The sequence below is a fragment of the Lissotriton vulgaris genome, chromosome 1_1 (genome assembly GCF_964263255.1).
Source record: "Lissotriton vulgaris chromosome 1_1, aLisVul1.2, whole genome shotgun sequence".
NCBI lineage: Eukaryota > Metazoa > Chordata > Amphibia > Caudata > Salamandridae > Lissotriton > Lissotriton vulgaris.
Window position 1 is genome coordinate 1,629,453,886 of NC_141685.1, and position 21,900 is coordinate 1,629,475,785.

Here is a 21,900-nt window from a genome sequence, read left to right on the forward strand (position 1 = left end):
GAGCAACCAGGATTAGCGTCATGGAGTGCTGGCGCAGTTTGCGTGCCACTAGCGGTATCAACGGTGCTGGTGGAAAAGCGTAGGCAAATTTGCCTGACCAGTTCATCCATATCGCATTGCCCTGAGACTGCAGGTGTGGGAACCTTGCGGCGAAGTACCGGCATTTTGCGTTTTCTTTTGTGGCGAATAGGTCTATCACTGGTTGCCCCCACTGTTGGAAGTATGGCTGAAGCACTGTGGGATGAATCTCCCACTCGTGCATCTGTTGGCTGTGTCTGCTGAGCAGATCCGCTATTTGATTGTCCTTGCCTGGGAGGTGTTCTGCCATGAGAAAAATGTTTCTTTGAATGGCCCACTTCCACATGCTCTGAGCTAGATGTGACAGCTGTGGAGAGTGTGTTCCTCCCTGTTTCTGTATGAAGTACAACGCAGTCATGTTGTCCGTCCGGATCAACGCGGTTTTGTTGCAGAGATGTACTTTGAAAGCTTTCATTGCCATAAAAATTGCGATCAGCTCCAGTAGGTTGATGTGCATTTTCTTTTGCTGCGTGGTCCATAAGCCCAGCACTGTGTGGTGGAGGACATGGGCTCCCCACCCTATCAGTGATGCGTCCGTCGTTAAGACTATTTTTGGTACAGGCTCTTTGAACAGTCATCCCTTGCAAAGGTTTTGTGGATTCCACCAATGCAGAGAGTTGTATGCACGACTGGTCACCAACACTAGGTCGCTTAATTGTCCTTGAGCCTGGTTCCACTGACGTGCTAGGCACTCCTGCAGAGGACGCATGTGTAGTCTTGCGTGAGGGACTATGAAAATGCATGAGGCCATCATGCCTATCAGTTGCATAAACACTCGTGCAGGAAGCGAGTGTTGGGGCCTGAACCTTTGGATTAGCGTTTGAATGCTGTTTATTCTGACAGAATTTGGCTGTGCCTTCCCTGCCAGAGTGTCTATAGTCGCACCCAAGTATTGTTGTACGTGGGCCGGCTGAAGATGGGACTTCGGATAGTTCAGCGAGAAACCTAAACTGTGCAGGAGGTGAATAGTGCGTGACATGTGGCTGGCACATTGCTGGGCTGACTGTGCTTGTATCAACCAGTCGTCCAGATACGGACAGACATGAATATGCTGTTTTCTTATATGTGCAGCTACTGTCGCTAGGCACTTGGTGAAAACTCTTAGGGCTGTTGTCACCCCAAAAGGAAGGACTTGGAATTGGTAGTGCTGATTTTGTATTGTAAACCTGAGATATTTCCTGTGTGCTGGGTGAACTGGTATATGGAAATATGGGTCTTTGAGGTCTAGTGTTGCGAGGAAGTCTCCTTGACGCAACAGTGGTAGCACCTGCTGTAGAGTGAGCATGTGGAAATGCTCTGATAAAATGTATTGGTTTAGGGGCATGAGGTCCAAAATTGGTCTGAGAGACCCGTCCTTTTTGGGGATTAGAAAGTACAGTGAGTACACCCCTGTACCCTGGTGTTCTAAGGGTACCAGTTCTATGGCCACTTTTTGTAGCATGCTGATGACTTCCTGCTGCACTAAGTGTAGGTGTTCTGCGGACATAGGACGGTGTCTTGGAGGTATGTTGGGTGGTGTGGAGATTAAGTCTAGGCAATAGCCATGGTGGATAATTTGCCTCACCCACCTGTCTGTAGTTATGTTTTCCCAGACATGCAGGAACTGCTGTAATCTTCCCCCGACCGGTGTTACATGGTCTGGGGGTAGTGACAAGAAGTCACTGTTTGGTGTTGGTAGAGGATCTGGTGGTGTTATTCCCTCGTCCTCTACCTTTGCTGTTATTGCCACGGTATCCACCTCTACTGTTCTTGTTGTAGGTGTTTTGCGTGTTCCCCTTGTTGTATGAGGTTTGCTGTGATGAGCTAGCTCTTGCAGCTCCTCTGTTGCCGGTGCGACGAAAGGAGCCACCTCTGTATTGTTGTGATTGCAAGGCTCCCATAGACTTGGCAGTCTCGGTATCCTTCTTCATTTTGTCTAGTATTGTGTCCACATTAGGGCCAAACAAATAATCAGGGTTCACAGGTTGATTGAGTAAAGTGCTCTGAACCTCATTTTTAAACCCAGATATGCGGAGCCACGCATGTCGTCTAAGCATGACACTGGTATTGATAGCCCTGGCTGCTGTGTCTGCCGCATCTAGCGCACACTTGGAGGCGTTAGATATGAGCTTTCCCTCTTGTATTAGGTATTCTGCCTGTTCCTTATAAAGGTCCAGAAAAGGGGGTGGTGATGGACAGAGTATCTGAATTAAGCAGAACACTCCTACCCAGTCAACAGATCAGGGCTTGATCCATCACCGTTTTTTAGCTCACTGCACCATCCCAGCTCAGAACCTGGCTACATGCAAATTAGTCTGTCCCTGGCCCAGTGCATCATGGGACAGGGCAGACCAAACTACCAAGCCAATTCTCAAGAAAGGATAAATATCACCAATATATGCTTAGCTTCCACTAGAAAAAAATTACCTAGATTTTACTTGAAAACATTTGAAGATTGTTTATAGTCCTTGGCAGTTAATTAAGCCTGTGTGCAGTTTCAATTCATGATCAACCTACGTGCACTGCTGACCACTTTGGTTATCTGGAATGAGCTGACGTTGTTATTTTAAACGGTGTGCACATGTCTACCAACAGATCTGTTCACCTTTGCAATAGGATCGGGTAGGAAGCTGGCTCTCTATATATTATACCAAAGTAAGGTATAGTGTGCACAGAGGCCAGTGGATCCCCAAAGGAAGGCAGATGCTAAAGTAGATAATACCGCACTCTCTATTTGTGGTAGGGTGGGCGAGCAGTAAGGCTTTATCAGAGGGAAGTGTTAAGCATTTATTGTACACACTCAGGCAAAGAGAGATATCACATACAAAGACTGAACTCCGACTAATTTGATTGTATAAAATTATTATTTCATTGTATTTTATTTCTAGAACTAAGCCAGGCGTGGTGCATGTAAGTGAAATAATACTTTGCAAAAACAAAACCATTGAAAGCAGTTATATGTATTTATAGTGTATACAGGTAGGTCAATTATTTAGAAACAGTTGTGATTGCTTTTCAGTTACTTTTCAGGTACTGTATAATTACTTTTTGGATTGCTTTTCAGATTACTTCTCTTACTCAGTGTGATATGCCTAGATATCACACTGGGACGTTTCCTAGATAAAATAGTTTTTACTTAAGGCACAGTTTCTTAGGTTGCCATACAAAACACCCTCCACACTTAGAAGTTTTTCAGAGGAAAACAGTCAAGGCAATCCTATGGAGGAAAATAGGGTTAACGTTTTGCAGGTAAGTAAAAATCTTGAGGGTTGAGCTTCTGGGGTTAGAACAAGGGTTACCCCAGGGTCAAGGATGCACTCTCAAAGCTACTGCGGCCCAATGTTATCCAAAGGGGGATAGGGGGTCTTTGGTTGGTGGCTGCTCACGAACAGTCCACATGAATGAGGGAGAAAAGCTCCTGGACTTATGATCAGGGCAAAGTGGGATCCGAATTAGCACACAAGGTGCACCCACAGCTGCACAGGGGCGGCCGGGTGCAGGGGCTGTTTTGGCATCTGGTGCCCTGTTTTCAAAGGGGAATCTCCGGTTGCAACAAACTCTGCAGGCTCGAGGACGAAGATCTTCTGGAGGCGACCACCGGTTGGTGAGGTAAGTGGGGATGCCAAGGGATGCCAAGACACCGTCGGTTGGGCCACCCAAGGCCATAGGGCATCTGATTCAGGGGTGTATTTTGGCATTTGATGCTTCTTACTGGCTCCAGTCGCGATGGGGGGATCCTGTCGAAAGACTCTGGGCAGGTCAGGGTTCACCAGATCCCAGTTCAGGATCGCCAAAGAGATCTACTCGTGGTGTTGGGCCACTCAAACTCAGGCCGTGGGCATCGGGTGCAGAGTGGTTCAGACTCGCGGATTTGGCTGGAGCCAGAATCTGTTGGTGAGCAAACCCAATGCTCACTGGAGACAAAGTCCTTTCAGTGAAGGCAGGGCAGGTCCACCGGGTTCTGGGGGATGCTGGCTGCAGGACACACCGGGATTCCACTGGGATGTGTGCCATGTCGACTCTTCGCTTTGCTCTGCACCAAAACACGCAGCCTGTAATGGCAGTGTGTGTGTGTGTGTGTGTGTGTATGGGTGTGTGTGTGTGTGTGTGTGTGTGTATAAAGGTAAAGGACCTCTAAGGGTGGCACAATAAGTGCTGCAGCCCTTGGAGGCCTTCCCTGGTCACTGTGCCCTTCGTACCTATGGTATCTTTCACAAGGGACTTACATATGGCCAGAGAGTTGCAGGTGCAACAGTACAGTTTAGGGAAAGAACATAAGCGAATATGCTACTTACCAGTATGCATCTGTTCTTGGCATGTAGGGCTGCTGACATTCATATCTGTGCATAGATCGCCGCCTAGTGTTGGGTCCGGATGATTGCACATTGTTGTCCTGGAAGAGTCTTCGAAGTATCACAAGATAGGTGGCTCCTCCCTTGGACTACAGTGCGCATGGGCATCGACTCCATCCTTAGATTGTTTTTAGCCATTGTGGCAGAGATGGAGTGTGATACAGTAAGTGATGACCATGCTAAGAGTAATTCTGAGTGCTGCAGCCGCTACAGGCGCCGGGGAGGAGGGCGGGCGATATGAATGTCAGCAGCCCTACATGCCAAGAGCAGATGTATACTGAAAAGTAGCATATTCGGTTCGAGGCATGTGGGCTGCTGAATTCATATTTGTGCATAGAATATATAGCAGTCCCTCTATTAGCGGCGGCCGCCCGTGCCAGCTGCAGCAGTCTGAAAAAGTGTTTTTAGAACAGCCTGCCCTACAGCTACCTGCTGTTTGGAGTGCACATCTACGCAGTAGTGTTTTGTAAATGTGTGTATGGTAGACCATGTGGCTGCTCTACAGATTTCCTCTAAAGGAATGTTTCCAAGGAAACCCATGGAGGCCCCCAACTTTCGTGTGGAGTGGGCTCTTGGGGGAACTGTTAATGTGCGCTTAGCCTTTTGATAGCAAATCTGTATACACTTAACGATCCACCTGGCTATACCTGCTTTGGAAATGGGGTTGCCTTTGTGTTGTGGGGAAAAGGCAACAAAAAGTTGTTTTGTCTTCCGATTGTCCTATCTATGTAGTACATTAGAGCTCTTTTGACATCTAGTGTGTGGAGCATTCTTTCTGCCACTGAATCAGGATTCTGGAAGAACACTGGCAGTTCCATACTTTGATTGATATGGAACTGTGAAACCACCTTAGGCAGAAACATAGGGTTAGTGCGCAGTACCACCCTGTTGGAGTGAATCTGTATGAATGGCTCCTGGATAGTTAGTGCCTGAAGTTCACTAACTCGTCGTAGCGATGTGATTGCTATTAGGAAAGCCACTTTCCATGTCAAGAATTGTATCTCGCATGAGTTTAGAGGCTCAAAAGGTAGACCCATCAGTCTGGTGAGGACCACATTTAGGTTCCATACAGGTGCTGGCGGGTGTCGGGGAGGAATAACTCGTTTGAGTCCCTCCAGAAAAGCTTTGATGGCAGGCACTCTGAAAAGTGAGAGATGCTGACGGTTTTGGAGATAAGCTGCTATTGCGGATAAATGCATACGAATGGAAGCATAGGCCAGATTGCATTTGTATAGATGTAACAGATAACAGATGATGTTGTGAGTAGATGCATCTAGCGGATTAATGTTGTTGTTGGCACAATAAATGACAAACCGCTTCCATTTTGCCGCACAACATGCTCTAGTGGTGGGCTTTTTTGCCTCCCTTATGATATCCATACAGTCAGGAGGCAGGTTGAGGTAGCCAAATTCTAAGACCTCAGGAGCCAGATCGCCAGGTTGAGCTGTTGCAGATCCGGATGCTGAATGTCGCCATGGCTCTGCGTCAAAAGCCTGGGCGGGAGGTGCAGCCTTTGATGCGGTACCACGGAGAGTTCTAGAAACGTGGTGTACCATGGTTGGCGTGCCCACGTTGGAGCAACCAGGATGAGAGTCATCGAGTGTTGCTTCAGCTTGCGTGCCACCAGCGGTATTAGTGGTTCTGGGGGAAAAGTGTACGCAAATATGCCTGACCAGTTCATCCATATCGCATTTCCCTGCAACTGTGGGTGTGGGAACCTGGTGGCAAAGCTTTGGCATTTTGAGTTTTCCTTGTGACGAAGAGGTCTATCTCTGGATGACCCCACTGCTGGAAGTACGGGTGGAGTACTGATGGATGTATCTCCCAATCGTGCATCTGGTGGCTGTGCCTGCTGAGCAGGTCCGCCATCTGATTGTCATTGCCTGGGAGGTGTTCTGCCATGAGGAAGATGTTTCTCTGAATGGCCCACTTTCACATGCTCTGAGCCAGATGAGACAACTGTGGAGAGTGTGTACCTCCCTGCTTCTGTATGTAGTACATGGCCGTCATGTTGTTCGTCCAGATCAACACAACCTTGTTGCACAAATGTACCTTGAATGCTTTCATTGCCATGAAGATAGCCATCAGTTCCAGAAGGTTGATGTGCATCTTTTCCTGCTGTGCTGTCCATAGTCCCTGCACTGTGTAGTGGAGTACATGAGCTCCCCATCCCTGGAGAGATGCGTCCGCCGTCAGTATAATCTGTGGCACAGACTCCTGGAATGGTCGGCCCCTGCAAAGTTTTTGTGAATTCCACCAATGCAGAGAGTTGTATGCGCGACCGGTCACCAACACTAGGTCTTTCAATTGTCCGTGAGCCTGATTCCACTGACATGCTAAGCACTCCTGAAGTGGACGCATATCTAGTCTCGCGTGCGGGACTATGAAGATGCAGGAGGCCATCATGCCTATCAACTGCATGAACACTCGTGCTGGAAGTGAGCGTTGCGGTTTGAATTTCCGTATCAGCATTTGCATGCTGTTGATCCTCAGTGAATTTGGCTGTGCTTTGGCTGCCAGAGTGTTTATTGTTGCGCCCCAGTACTGCCGTACGTGGGCGGGCTGAAGGTGGGACTTTGGATAATTCAGTGAAAACCCCAGATCGTCAAGAAGGTGAATGGTGTGGGACATGTGGGCGGCACATTGCTGGGCTGACTTCGCCTGGATAAGCCAGTCGTCTAGATAAGGGTAGACGTGAACGTTCTGTCTCCGTAGGTGTGCAGCCACTTTCGCAAAGCACTTGGTAAACACCCTGGGTGCTGTCGTCACTCCGAAAGGGAGGACCTTGAACTGATAATGCTGATCCTGAATGGTAAACCTTAGATATTTCCTGTGTGACGGGTGTAGCGGTATATGGAAATATGCATCTTTGAGATCTAGTGTTGCGAGGAAATCTCCCTGACTGAGTAACGGTAGAACCTGCTGTAATGTGAGCATGTGACAGTGTTCTGATAGAATGTACTGGTTTAGGGGCCCGAGGTCCGGTATGGGTCTGAGGGACCCGTCCTTTTTTGGGATCAAGAAGTACAGCGAGTACACCCCTGTACCTCTTTGTTCCACAGGCACAAGCTCTATGGCTCCTTTTTGCAGCATGCGGACTACCTCCTTCTGCAATAATTGTAAATGCTCTGCGGACATAGGACGGTGTCTTGGGGGTATGTTGGGTGGAGTGGATGTTAACTCCAGACAATAACCGTACTGGATAAGCTGCCTCACCCACCTGTCTGTAGTGATGGATTTCCAGACCGGCAGGAACTGTTGTAGTCTCCCCCCGACCGGTGTGGTATGGTCGGGGGACAGTGACAAGACGTCACTGTTTGTTAGTGGCGGAGGAACGGGAGCTGTTGTTTCCACGGCCTCTGCCCTTGGTGCTGTTTCCACGGTAGCCACCCCTATTGTTCTTGTTGTAGGTGGTCTGCGTGCCTCCTTTACTGTATTGTGTCTGCTGGGACAGCTGGCCTCTGGAAGCTCCTCTATTGTTGGAGCGACGAAAAGAACCACCCCTGAACTGCTGCGACTGTAGAGCCCCCATAGACTTTGCAGTCTCTGTGTCCTTCTTAATTTTTTCTAAGATGGTGTCCATCTCTGGGCCAAATAAGTGATCAGGGTTAACCGGCTGATTGAGTATGGTGTTTGTATCTCGGGCTTGAAGCCGGATATTCTCAGCCAGGCATGTCTTCGTAACATCACACTTGTATTAATCGCCCTGGCTGCAGTGTCTGCTGCGTCCAGTGCACACTTAATAGACGCGTTTGATATAAGCTTCCCTTCTTGTATGAGCATCTCTGCTGCCTCCTTATACTCATCTGGCAAGTTTAGATTCTTTGTCAGGGGGAGGAGCATCACCCGTTGTTTGTGAGATCGCTCTCTTGCGGGCATTGGAAACAACCAGAGAGTCCAACGGCAACTGTCCCTTGATATACGTAGGGTCCACAGGTGCTGGCTTGTATTTTTTCTCAATTCTGGGGTTTATTACCCTTTCCCTTGTGGTCTCCTTAAAGATGTCTCCTGCGTGTTTTAGGACACCTTTAAGTATGGGTAGAGTTTTGACAGTTCTCTCTGAGGTTGAGAAGGTGTCAAACAAAAAGTCTTCTTCAATAGGGTCAGCATGGAGCTGGACATCATGATTTTTTGCTGCCCTCTCAATAAGTGCATTAAACGCAACCGTGTCTTCTGTAGGTGACGTTTTAACAGCATAGACATGACTGTCCGGGGCAGTTTGTGAATCCCCCTGGGTCAACATCATCTGTCCAGGGTTCAGTGTGATCTTCTGGATCAGTGTCTACAGGGTAACTGTATTCCTCATTGTCACCATCTCCTAAATCCACATTTGAGTATGTGGGTGAAATAGGAGCAGTGTCTTGTCCATGTGGTTGTATAGGTTCAAAAAGAAGAGGTGACGTAGCAGAATCCCTCTTTTTCTTCAATGGAATTTTATATGACTCCATAGGCTGTTCTGGGGCGATCTTTCGCTTGAAAATGGAAAGTCTACATGTCTCGGCGTCGAAGAATTGCCTCTACTGATCTTCCTGTGGAGGCTGTCAATGCTTGGTGGCCCCTTCCGTAGTTGTAGGCTTTGGCCCCATGGACACCTTTTTGGCTGCCTCGACGCCCGTCTTAGGTGCGAACGCTTTAGGTACCACTTTCAGAGGCAGTGTGAATTGAATCGGTGCCGACGACTTCGGAGGTTTACTGACTGGCTTCGGGGGTGGAGTGGCCTTTGGCCCGACAGCAGCAGCCTTTTCTTTAATGCGTTGCAGCGAGTCTGACACCTGCTTCGAAAATGAGGCGGATGGCTGTGTTGACTCGACGGGGTCTTTAGAGCCACTGCTAGTCTTGGACTCGAGGTCTTTACTGCCCTTAGCCTTGTCGAATTGACTTTTAGGATCGAGAACGTTCTGAGTTTCGAGTCCCTGGTTAGTGTCTACGGCCTTCGGTGCTGACTTCTTCGGGTCGACGTCCTTGGCCACTTTCTTCGGCGCCCCGGCCTTTGGCTCGACACCCTGTAGCGACCTCCCCAGGTCGACAACACTCTTCTGTTTCGCCGGTGCCGATGGTTCAGAACCCTTCAATCCGACCAAAGTAATACGCACTTTCAGTCTCGTTTTTGTTTCCGGTGCTTTCGGTTTTGTAGACACCGATACTTTTGGTTTCGATTTCGATCGGTCAACCGATGGCTCGTTGGAAATGTCTGTAGCCGGGCCTTGAGGCGAGGCTGTAGAACTATGCGTTCGATCTCGGGTAAGGCCATGTGGCGATCCCTCGACCTGAGCCTTATCGAGTGCTTTGGTCTCGGCCCCCGTACCAACTGTTGGGCCTAACTCCTCGCTCGAGCTATCTTCCACGGCCCCGAAGGCCTCATCGTCGTCTCCTACCTCGTCGACGTCTTCATTATCGACCATTTCTACATCTGCGTCGTAACTGGAGTCGATCTCCGATGCAGGATCAGACAGGTTCTCTTTAACTTCCTGCTCGACTCCCTCATCTTCCTCGGCATCGAAGATGTTCACCGGGTCAGGTGCCGTCTGCTGGGCCTCCTTCCTCGCTGCGCGTCGAGGGCGAATCGTCTTCTTGGAGCGGAACCGAGAACAAGCCATACAGCTGGCTTCATCGTGATCCGGAGACAGGCACTTGTTGCACACCGGGTGGACATCGATGTGAGGATACTTGGAGTTGCAAACGGGACATCTCTTGAACGGGTTCCGTTCCATGATAGATCGTCGATAAGGCCTCTAGCGTCGACCGGGCCTTGGTGCTGAAAAGCTACGCGGCTCTTCTTGAAGTCCGGCTCGAGGATAGAGCTGGAACGAGTACTGGGCACCGATCGCAAAGACAATACCGACGATAACTAAAGGCCTTTTGGCCAAATGTAAAGGTTTTTATCGATTCCGAACTTGAGTTAACAAATAGACATCCGAACCCAATGGCGGGAAAAAACAATCTAAGGATGGAGTCGATGCCCATGCGCACTGTAGTCCAGAGGAGGAGCCACCTATCTCGTGATACTTCGAAGACAACAATGTGCAATCATCCGGACCCAACACTAGGCGGCGATCTATGCACAGATTGAATTCAGCAGCCCACATGCCTCGAACCCCTGGGTACCTGGTTGGCAGGAACCCAGGGCACGCTCAAAGTGCATCAACATTAGGCAAAAAGTGGGGGGCAGCCATGCAAAAAGGGGCACTTTCCTACACAATACTCCTGCCCTCGACATTCTAGTTCCTCCTACTTATATCATCATCAGACTAGATAGACTTATCAGATAGGGGGTGGCATCGCTTGTATTCACTGCGACAGCCTTTCAGTTAAACAGTTACCGTTCCCAGCTCTTTTATCGTGTGAATATCTATGTAACAAAATTGCCTGCAACAATAATCCCCTATGCAAATTACACAAGTTCTATCATCCACTAGGTGATAATCTCGCCTTCTTAGAACAAATCATAGATATCAACACACACTTTCCTACTTTCCTAAAATAGACTAGCAAAAATAGGCTAGTCTATTTAAATCAAGGCTTGAGTTTGGCCTTTGAGGAAAAAATGATGACCTAGTATGGTCTATTTTTCACAAAATATCATGCCCCATGAGCTCAGCATCAGAGGTATATCCTTACGGTCATTTACCGCTGACTACATCTCTCCATTCCGCCTCTGTGCTGCTCCGTGGAATGGAGAGATATCGTCAGCGGTAAATGACCGTAAGGATATACCTCTGATGGTGAGCTCATGGGGCACGATATTTTGTGAAAAATAGACCCTACTAGGTCATCATAATTTTTGCTATAATTTTTTCTACTAGCCAGGAAATTTGTAATCTTTATATTTTGCACTTAAATCCCTACACCCCCTACCACTTACACATTTGTCGCACCACACATAGCCTACCTTCAAAATGCCATGCCCACAAGACCCACTGCCCTGGCATACCTCAGTCACCCCTCTAGCTGGGTGCCCTATGCCAGTGGTGTGGGCACAGGTGCATGAGCCCTGTGCCCCTACAGTATCCAGGGCCATTCCTGGGCACTGTAAGTGCAGTGCTGCCATTAAGAGTATATGGTGCTGGGAGGTCGACATTACGAACTCCATAGCACCATGATGGCCTCACTGAAGACTTGAGAAGTTTGGTATCAAACTTCTCAGCACATTAAACCCGCACTGATGCCAGTGTGAGCTTTAATGTAAAATGCACCAGAGGGCATCTTAGAGATGCCCCCTGAAACCTAACCTACAATCCACGTCTGGACTGAGTGGCTGCCTGGGCTGCCACACTGCAGACATGCTGCTGGACCCCTGGGTGGAGAGCTCCCCACTCTCCTGGGCCTGCAACAATGCACATCCTGGGCGAGGTGCTAGGACTCCTCCCCCAGAATGGGCAGGGGGAAGCTTCAAAGGCCTGCCGCCTCTGTGAGTTTCTCCAGACCATTTGCTGTACCCAGCAACTGACCCCCACTGGTTCTGGCCCCCACTCTGGCAGGAAGACTGGCAGGAAACGCTACGTCAGGAAGGGGGTTGTGCCAGCCTGTGCAAACACCACCCCTCAGGTGGGAGAGGCGAGGTCAAGCACGAACCCGGGCTCCGGCCAGCTTGAAGATGGGGAGCCCTGCCCAATCGCAGCTAGGCTCCTGCCCCCCTCCCACAGGAGATGAGCAGACTAGGGGGTGTACCCACCCCAGGACAGGGACCTATATGTCCCTGCCCTTGCCCTACCTGTAAAGCCCCTAAATTCAGTATTTAGGGGCTCCCTGAACCTGCCTTCCTCAGATCCCGAAAATAAAAGAAGAAATAAGGTCAAGAAGAATAAGACTCGCCGTGCAGCTGCTAACAGGACGACCCGCACTGACCTGGCCCTAGCCCTACCGGCCTGTCTTTCCTGGAACCTGCTCCTGCCTAATCCCGGCGACTCCTGCGGACAGCAACCTTGGGACCCCCGGAGGACCTGCCTGCCTTGACCCTCTTGAAGACTGGGACTACCATAAAGCAGAGGCTCTGCTTCAACAACCATACTCCTGGTACCAGCCAAGAAGCACCAGACCAACCCACTCTGCACCCGCCCGGCGGCAGTGTGTGCAGTGTGGCAGCCCAGGCAGCCACTCAGTCCAGACGTGGATTGTAGGTTAGGTTTCAGGGGGCATCTCTAAGATGCCCTCTGGTGCATTTTACATTAAAGCTCACACTGGCATCAGTGCGGGTTTAATGTGCTGAGAAGTTTGATACCAAACTTCTCAAGTCTTCAGTGAGGCCATGATGGTGCTATGGAATTCGTTATGTCGACCTCCCAGCACCATATACTCTTAATGGCAGCACTGCACTTACAGTGCCCAGGAATGGCCCTGGATACTGTAGGGGCACAGGGCTCATGCACCTGTGCCCACACCACTGGCATAGGGCACCCAGCTAGAGGGGTGACTGAGGTATGCCAGGGCAGTGGGTCTTGTGGGCATGGCATTTTGAAGGTAGGCTATGTGTGGTGTTTGGAACGTGTAGGAGAGTAGGATCTGCTTCTTATGGTTAACCCCAATTTTTGCTGATGTATCACTGTTTTCGACTTGGGATGACTGGGATCCTGCTATCCAGGACCCCAGTCAAGTTGCTTTTCCCTCTAAATTGATTGCATGTACTTTAGATACACTCCAGATTGGATACTGGAGTACCCTTACAAGTCCCTAGTATATGGTACACCATGTACCCAGGGCATAGGTACCCAGGAGGCCTACCAGGGGCTGCAGCATGTATTGTGCCACCCCTGAGAGACCATTGAAACTGAAACCACAGGTCTGCTACTGCAGCCTGTGTAAGGTGGTGCATGCACCCCTTACATAGATATAGGTTCACTATATCTATTATAAATCACTGCACATATAAACCTATCAGTCACCACTATGGTAGGCCTTATCAATCCTGAAGGCAGCGTGCAGGGTTTTATCTAAGAGGGTGCTACTGCATGAGCAGAGCCCCTCTGCAGCCTTCGGAATCTATTTTCCGGGGTTGTTTGTGTTACAGCCAACCACATATATTTACGACCATTCTAACCTCGCGGTAAATGCTAACTTTAAAACGGCTGCTTAGAAACATGTCGTGCTTGGTGTCAAACATCTTGGAATCATACCGCCACACCAGTAACTGGTGTGGGAGGTGTGATCCCACCCTTGTAGATCCATTACTGTGGGTCACCGGGCTACCCGGTACAAGCTTTCTCGATCTGGGCATCACAAAATGGATGCTGCAATCCACAGACAAGCGTCTGCCCTCCTGCTGCTGAGCTGAGCTCAAGCAGGGGAAGGCTTGACAAAAGGTTTCCTGTCACAGGGAGGTGTGACCACATCCCAGACAGGATTTAGTGTATGGGGGCTGGGTGGGAGCACTCAGAATGCCCAACAGTCTGCACTAAGGGCACATTTGGTGTCCCTGTGCATAGTCCAATTCAAACCGGTTGCAGGATCCATTTGCTCCTGCTCTGGCGCAAAACTGGACAAAGGACATGGGTGTAACCACCCCTCTGTCCTGACCCTCCCATAGGTGGGTCCTTAGAGGTTGTCCAACCCCTTCCTTGGGTATAAAGTAGGAACCCTGACTACAGGACTTTAGTTTTTACCTGGACTAAACTCTGCAAGCAGAAACAGAGTACTTAGACGATCAACGTTACTCCCCTGCAAGGCAGGCACCTTTAATGCATCTGACCGGTTTGCATCTCCTGAGCTCCTAAGGACCCTGAAGATTTCTGCAACACAGGAGGTGGGTTCCCGTGCATCCCTGAGGTCGATCTGCCCTCTTAGCAATTCTGAGACCAGTATCCCTCGTGGGTACCGTGCAACTCAAACCCCTGTGCACTGTGTACTTTTGAAGCAGTGTACGCTTTTTGGCGATCCCCGAGGCTGTGCTTTGAGCTTCGTGTAGTCCTGACCCTGAGCAGTAATTGCACAGAAGATTTCCGGCCTACACTCCACGAGTGTTCCGTGGGCTGGTATTTTGTGATTGAGCTCGAGGTCCCTTCGCGATCCCTGGTCCGTTAGTCAGCGGGTCCTTGTGAAGGTAACTTTGATTTCTCTTGGGCTTCCCTGGTTGCTCCAGACCTGCAGGTCCTCACCGTGAATGGTTTCCTCTGCCTGCGTGGGTTGCATATGCCAAAGCATGTTGGTGTTCAATCCGGACACTGACCCCTCAGCACTCTACATCCTTCGTGGGACAGCTCACCTCCGGACTTTGGTCGTCCTTAATGTCTCCTGGTCCCGGTGGCTGCAAAGTCCAGCATCCCGCCATCTCACCTGAAGCACCAGACTTCGGTGGACATTCGTCTACCGAACCCCTGGTCACCCTGAAGTGACGCAGACTCTGTCCCCTCTGCTTTCAGGTTCGTCTCACCTCGGATCCAGGCTTGGATTCCACCAGACCCTTTTTATCTTCCCAGCAGCAGCACTTCTTTGAGTCATGCCATTGAAAACGACGAAGGTTTTCGACATCACTTGACACCTATGCACCCGGCTCCCCTGGGATAAGTAACATGGGTACTCCATACTCACAAGGGTGCTTGCCTTAGAACCTTCTATGTTCCAAAGGGTTAGCTTGAAGTCCTCTCCGAAGTGTCCTTAAACTGTAATTTTCCAACCGCGACTTTCCTACAGAGTTGTACGGAGCTTGTGTCTGTGTTCGCACACTGCATCCGTCCTCCGTGGGTCACTTTGGGTGGTTCCTTGGGGTCCCAGCGATTCTACGTGCTCTAGGCACTGTGTCTAGTCAAGTTGTGGTTGTTATACCACTTTCTTAGTATATGGTTCGGTCGCCCCCTGTGTATTGTGCTATTTACTGTTGTTCTATTGATTAATAATTGTGCGCCTTGAGCTCTAATCTCGTATAGAGTGTTTAGTAATAAATACATACATTTTATATATCTCTTGTGTGGTTCTCCTTTCATTTGGTTATTCAGGAGGTTCTAATTCTAATCTGGTAAAACAAGCTGTTTCACATTCCTTCGAGACTCAGCCTGAAGGCTGCTCTCCACAGCTACCACTAGGATAGCTTTCTTTAAAGGTTGTCATTGACCTAATCATCAATAAGGGTTGTTTGGACTGGTACAAGGTGCCCACTTTAATTAGTGGACAACATACACCAGGCCAATTTCTCAAAGAACGCAACAAAGATTACGTGATTAAGACAATACTATTGGGAAAGTGATCTATTGGTGAACCGAAGACAGCATGAAAGGATCTCGAACCAGAGTGCGAGAGTGTGCATCCAAACCAGTCAGTCGGAAAGAAGGAAAATGCTACTTACCAGTATGCATCTGTTCTTGGCATGTAGAGCTGCAGAGTTGCACACTGTGCATAGATCGCCACCTAGAATTGGGGCCAGATGTTTGCAGTTTGTTATTGGCCTGAAAAGTTCTTTGGAAGTCACAAGATAGGCGACTCCTCCTCAGGACCACATTGTGCATGGGCATTGGCTCCATCCCCAGATTGTTTTTCGCCATTAGGGAAATGATGGAGCTTTGCAAGAAAAGGAAGGATGCTCATGTAATTTGTATCTAATTAAGATAATACCGGAACAGACAAGGGTAGCCGGGGAGGCGGGTGGGCGCGTGCAACTCTGCAGCTCTACATGCCAAGAACAGATGCATACAGGTAAGTAGCATTTTCCGTTCAAGGCATATGAGCTGCAGATTGCACACTGTGCATAGATTGTATAGCAGTACCCACTCTTAGCGGCGATCACCCCTATCTGTTGCAATAGTTTGGAATAATGTTTTGAGAACAGTCTGGCCCACATTAGCTTGTTGTTTTGTTTGCACATCTACACAATAGTGTTTTGTGAATGTGTACGGTGTAGCCCATGTAGCTGCTCTGCAGATGGCATCTAGGGGAATGTTCCCTAAAAATGCCATTGAAGCCCCTATTTTTCTTTTAGAGTGGGCTTTAGGAGGAACAGATAACGTACGTTCAGCTTTGTGGTAACAAATCTGTATGCATTTGCCAATCCATCTAGCTATCCCAGATTTTGAAATGGGATTACCTTTGTGTGGTGGTGAGAAAGACACAAAAAGTTGTTTTGTATTACGAAAAGGTTGAGTTCTTTCTATGTAGTATAGCAATGCTCTTTTGACATCTAATGTGTGAAGAGCTCTTTCTGCTACTGACTGTGGTTGCGAGAAGAAAACGGGCAGTTCCACAGATTGATTGAGATGGAATGGAGAAATGACTTTGGGCAGGAACTTTGGATCAGTACGTAGAACTTCCTTATTTTGATGAATTTGCAAGAAGGGTTCTTGGATGGTTCGTGCACTAACTCTCCACAGGGAAGTAATAGCTACTAGGAAAGCAACTTTCCATGTTAAAAATTGTAATTCACATCTGTGTAAAGGTTCAAAGGGAGGTCCCATTAACCGTGTGAGAACAACGTTTAAATTCCACACAGGCGGAGGTGGTACTCTGGGAGGGATTATTCTTTTAAGGCTTTCCATAAAGGCTTAATGGCAGGCGCTCTGAACAGAGATAGATGTCTGTTTTGCAGATATGCTGATATGGCAGCAAGATGTAGTCTAATAAACGTATAGGCTAAGTTACATCTTTGGAGATGCAGTAAGTATCCTATGATGTGTTGAATAGACACATTTAGGGGATCAATATTGTTGTTGTGACAATATATCACAAATCGTTTCCACTTGGCCGCGTAACATGTCCTAGTGGTTGGATGACTAGCTTCTTTAATGACATTTATGCAGTCTGGATGAAGGTTCAGATATCCAAATTCTAGGACTTCATGAGCCAGATCGCAAGGTTGAGCGGAGCTGGGTCCGGGTGTCTGATCTCTCCACGGTTCTGTGTTAAGAGGTGTGGAGACAGGTGCAGTTTTTGGTGGGGTACCACAGACAGTTGAAGCAGTGTGGTGTACCACGGTTGTCTGGCCCACGTTGGAGCAACTAGGATGAGTGTCAGAGAATGGTGCTGTAGTTTGCGTACTACTAGTGGCATGAGTGGTAGAGGTGGAAAAGCGTACGCAAATCTGTTTGACCAATTCATCTATATCGCATTGCCTTGTGACAGTGGGTGTGGATATCTGGCAGCGAAGCTTGGGCATTTTTGGGGTTTTCGTGGGTGGCAAATAAGTCTATTTGCGGTTGTCCCCACATCTGAAAGAATGGTTGAAGAACTTGCATATGAAGTTCCCACTTGTGTGTCTGTTGCGTTTGACGACTTTACAGATCCGCTATAGTACTTTGTACTCCCAGAACATGCTGGGCTAGGAGGAATAGGTTTTGAGGTATATCCCACCTCCATATGTGCTGTGCTAGTTGAGAAAGTTGCAGGGAGTGTGTGCCTCCCTGCTTCTATATGTAGTACATTGCTGTCATGTTGTCTGTGCGGACTAACACGGCTTTGTTTGCTACTTGCTTCTGGAAAGCTTTTAGTGCTAGGAATATGGCTAGTAACTCCAGATGATTGATGTGGAGTAATTTTTGTTGCGGTGTCCACCTGCCTTGCATGGAGTGTTGCAGTAGGTAGGCTCCCCAGCCGGAGAGCGATGCGTCCGCAGTCAAGATTATCTGAGGAACTGGCTATAGGAACGGTCGTCCCTTGGAAAGGTTTTTGGTGTTCCACCACTGCAGAGAGCGATGAGTCCGACCGTCTAACAACACTAGGTCTGTTAAGTGACCTTGAGCCTGGTTCCATTGACGTGATAAGCATTCTTGGAGAGGACGCATTTGAAGCCTTGCATGGGGTTCTATGAAGATGCGAGAGGCCATCACCCCTATGAGTTCCATGCACAGTCTTGCTGGGAGGGAGTGTTGTGGCTGAAACTTTGTTAAAAGGGTTTCCATGCTGGCTATCCTTGCTGGTTTGGGATAAGCTAGCGCTGTTGAGGTGTTTATTGTGGCACAGAGGTACTGTTGTACTTTGGATGGCTGTAGATGAGACTTGGTGAGGTTTATTGTGAACCCCAAGTTGTGGAGCAGTTGGATGGTGGTACAAGTCTGTTCCACACATTGATTGTATGCGCTGGCTTTTATGAGCCAGTCATCGAGGTACGGGAAGACATGGATGTGTTGTTTTCGTAAATGCGCTGCCACTACTGCTAAGCACGTGGTGAATACTCTTGGTGCTGTTGTAACTCTGAATGGGAGTACTTTGAATTGATAGTGCTGCCTGTCTATTACAAATCTGAGATACTTCCTGTGAGCCTCGTGAATGGGAATGTGGAAGTATGCGTCCTTGAGATCTAGAGTAGCCAGGAAGTCGTTTTGCAGCAGGAGCGGAAGAACCTGTTGGAGTGTGACCATGTGAAAATGGTCTGACTGTATGTATATATTTAACGGTCTGAGGTCTAAAATAGGCCTTAGAGAGCCGTCCTTCTTTGGAATCAGAAAATATAGAGAGTAAACCCCCTTGTTTTGTTGGTGCAGAGGAACTGGTTCTATTGCACTTTTTTCTAGCAGGGATACTACTTCTTGCTTTAACAATGATAGATGTTCTTGTGACATTGACGCTGTTTGGGTGGTATGTTTGGGGGGTAGATGTTAGTTCTAGACAGTAACCTGACTGAATAATTTGTCGTACCCACCTGTCTGATGTGATGTTGATCCAGGCAGGCAGGAATTGTTGAAGTCTTCCCTCCACAGGAGTGGAATGATGGGGGGGGAAGTGGAGGAAAGTCATTGGGTACGGGTAGAGGCAGAGCGTGAGTTGTTGTTTTTGCCTCTGCCTTTGTTGTTGTTACCCCTGTAACCCCCTCACTGGTAGCCCTTGGTGAATGTGGATTGACCAGGGGTTTTGTAGGAAGTGGAGCGACTTTCTGAGGAGTAGCCTCTTGTGTTGCCTCTGTATGATGAGCGACGAAAGGAACGTCTGGGAGCTTGCTGCTGCAGGGCTCCCATAGATTTTGCTGTATCGGTGTCTCTAAAGACACGTCAACATTTGGGCCAAATAAATGTGTCTCATCAAATGGCTGGTTAAGGATGGAGTTTTGTACCTCCGGTTTAAAACCTGAAATACGTAGCCAGGCATGTCTACGAAGTAGGGTGCTGGTATTGATTGCCCTTGAGGCGGTATCTGCAGGGTCTAGGGCACAACGGATGGAAGTATTAGTGATATTTTTACCTTCCTGTATAAGTTCATTAGCCCTGTTTTTGTATTTATCTGGTAGGTGCTGCATTATGGACTCTAGTTCGTCGTAATGTGCCCTGTCGTATCTTGCCAGCAACGCTTGGGTGTTGACAATGCGCCAGATGTTAGCTGCTTGTGCCGCTGTTCGCTTGCCGGAGGGGTCAATGAGATTAGATTCTTTGTCTGGTGGTGAGGCCTCACCTGATGTCTGGGAATTAGCACGTTTACATGCATTAGACACTACTACAGAATGTAATTGTGCTGGACCTTTAATATAAACTGGATCTGTAGGGGCAGCTTTATATTTTTTCTCAATGTGAGGATTGAGGACCCTAGCCCTGACAGGATCCTTAAAAACCTCTGTTGAGTGCTTGATGACACCCTTAAGCATTGGTAAAATGGCAGTAGACCTTTGAGTGTTATCAAAAGTGTCTAATAGGAAATTTTCCTCCACTGCATCGGTGTTTAAGTCCACCCCATGATATAGTGCAGCTCTTTGGACTAGTAGGTTAAACCCTATAGTGTCCTCTGGTGGGGAAGGTCTGGAAGGGTATACATCATCTTGTGGGACGTAAGGCACATCAGGGGTGTTGTAATCATCCCATGGATTAGGTGACTGAGGGGCACTATTGCCTGCTGTGCACCCCAACCTATATCGTCAGAATCTGTGTCTGCATCTTCATCTGGATTAGTAGATGGTGTAGGTGTATGATGTGGTGTAGGAGGAGGAACAATATGGGGAGGTGGTGGGGAAGGGACCCTTAATGGAGAGGTTGCAATGTCCTTCTTTGGAGGGGGAGGAGGTGCTGGCGCCTCAAGTGGTGTCTTCTTGGAGCAGAGAGTCAATTGTCTGGTTTTAGGATCCTTTACAAGAGTTTTCTGATTGGGATCGGTGTAAAAAGTTCTTCTGCGTGGGGTAAATCCTTCGGCGTCTAAGTTTTCGGCTCCGTAGGTTTTTTCGGCACAGAGTCAGTAGCTGGTGTCGAGTCTTTTGGCTTACAAGTGTGCCCTTTTGCAATGTCTTTCACCGGAACCTGTTTTTTCGGTTCCGGGTGTTTTTTCGGCTCCGAATCATGTGAATCTGGCGCTTTGGGCGTTTTTTTTACTCGGCTCCGAGTGCGGTTTCGGCATGGATGAGTTGCTGCCAATCTTCAGCGCTGTGTGCTTAGGTGTCGGAGCAACGGTCGGCGTAGTAGAGGAAGTTGGCTTCTTTTTCGGTGTCGGTATATTGCTGGCACCGGGAATAGGCTGGCTCGAGCCCGCGGCCCCGGAAGGCTTAGTGGGCTTCTTTGCCCGGCACGAAGGTGGGGCGTGGGAAGTAGTTTCTCCGTGTGCACCCTGGCCCGAAGGTGAAGGTGTAACCGAAGTCTTTTTTGAGGGTGTCGAGGAAGGGTTGGGGTCGACGGTCTTAGTTACGACCCGTTGAGCTGGAGTGATGTCCTCGACGTTGAAGTCTTCGGCATCAGAGGATCCGATACTCTTCGGCGTGCTGGTGTTCTGGCACGTCGACGCCCTCTTCGAAGATGTCGTCGGGGATCGAAGCTGACGAACGAGCCATTGTTCTTTGAGCTCGTCGGTCCCGAATGGTTTTCTTGGAGCGGAATGAGGCACACGCTAAACAGTCTTTGGCCTCGTACTCCGGTGAGAGGCAAAGGTTGCACACCTCATGTAGGTCGGTGTGGGGAAACATCAACCCACATTGAGGACACTTCTTGAATGGCGTTCTTTCCATGAGCCAGAAAGCAAGGCCTAGGTAGGCCCGAAGGCCTTCGACGACGGCCGGAATCGAAGACTTCGAAGTGGTAGAGAATCACGTCGATGTAGCGCGATCGAAACAATACCGTCGAACTGGCTGAGGATTGCGCACCGATGGAAATCAGTTCCAAACTGGAGCGCAGGAAACACATCCGAGCCCAATGGCAGAAAAAAACAATCTGGGGATGGAGCCGATGCCCATGCAATGTGGTCCTAAAGAGGAGTCACCTATCTTGTGACTTCCAAAGAACTTTTCGGGATAACAACAAACTGCAAACATCCGGGCCCAACACTAGGTGGCGATCTATGCACAGTGTGCAATCTGCAGCTCATATGCCTCGAACACAATCTAACAATGGAGTCGATGCCCATGCACACTATCATCAACAGGAGTCGCCGCACAACCCAGTGACTCGAAAAACTTATTCGAACCAAAACAACTTGCAATAATCTGAGCCCAACACTAGATAGCGGACTTATGCAACGCTTGTTTATCTACAGCCACGCATGCCCCGAGCATTGGATTTTCTCTCCCCTGCTCATTTTCCACTTCTATTGAAAGAGGTTAGAGAGTACATTGGCTTGCTGATGTGCTATTAATATAACACAATTAGGTTTGATTAGCATTTTCAGAGCTTGC

The 21,900-nt window shown here is 48.7% G+C and overlaps 2 protein-coding genes across 2 annotated transcripts in view; both read right to left on the reverse strand.

The window, feature by feature from the left end:
- Nucleotides 1-21,900, reverse strand: part of PPP6R2 (protein phosphatase 6 regulatory subunit 2) — an 876,013-nt gene that overhangs the window by 358,921 nt on the left and 495,192 nt on the right. The window lies entirely within an intron of this gene.
- LOC147750940 (uncharacterized) lies at nucleotides 3,264-20,636 on the reverse strand. The gene is made up of 4 exons (XM_086953556.1): nucleotides 20,612-20,636; nucleotides 19,315-19,865; nucleotides 7,842-7,992; nucleotides 3,264-3,274 (listed from the first exon to the last, which is right to left on the reverse strand). The coding sequence occupies exons 1-4, from the start codon at nucleotides 20,634-20,636 to the stop codon at nucleotides 3,264-3,266; spliced, it is 738 nt and encodes a 245-aa protein (XP_086809682.1).

Excerpts from the sequence above, each read along its gene's own strand:
- LOC147750940 (XM_086953556.1), bottom strand. The coding sequence starts at position 20,636 with ATGCCGAAACCGCACTCGGAGCCGA. Across the intron at positions 19,866-20,611 it reads GAAACCGCACTCGGAGCCGA|AGGTTTTTAAGGATCCTGTC; the intron begins GTAAAAAAAACG and ends AGCACTCAACAG. Across the intron at positions 7,993-19,314 it reads CACATTTATTTGGCCCAAAT|ATGGACACCATCTTAGAAAA; the intron begins GTTGACGTGTCT and ends TTTGGCCCAGAG.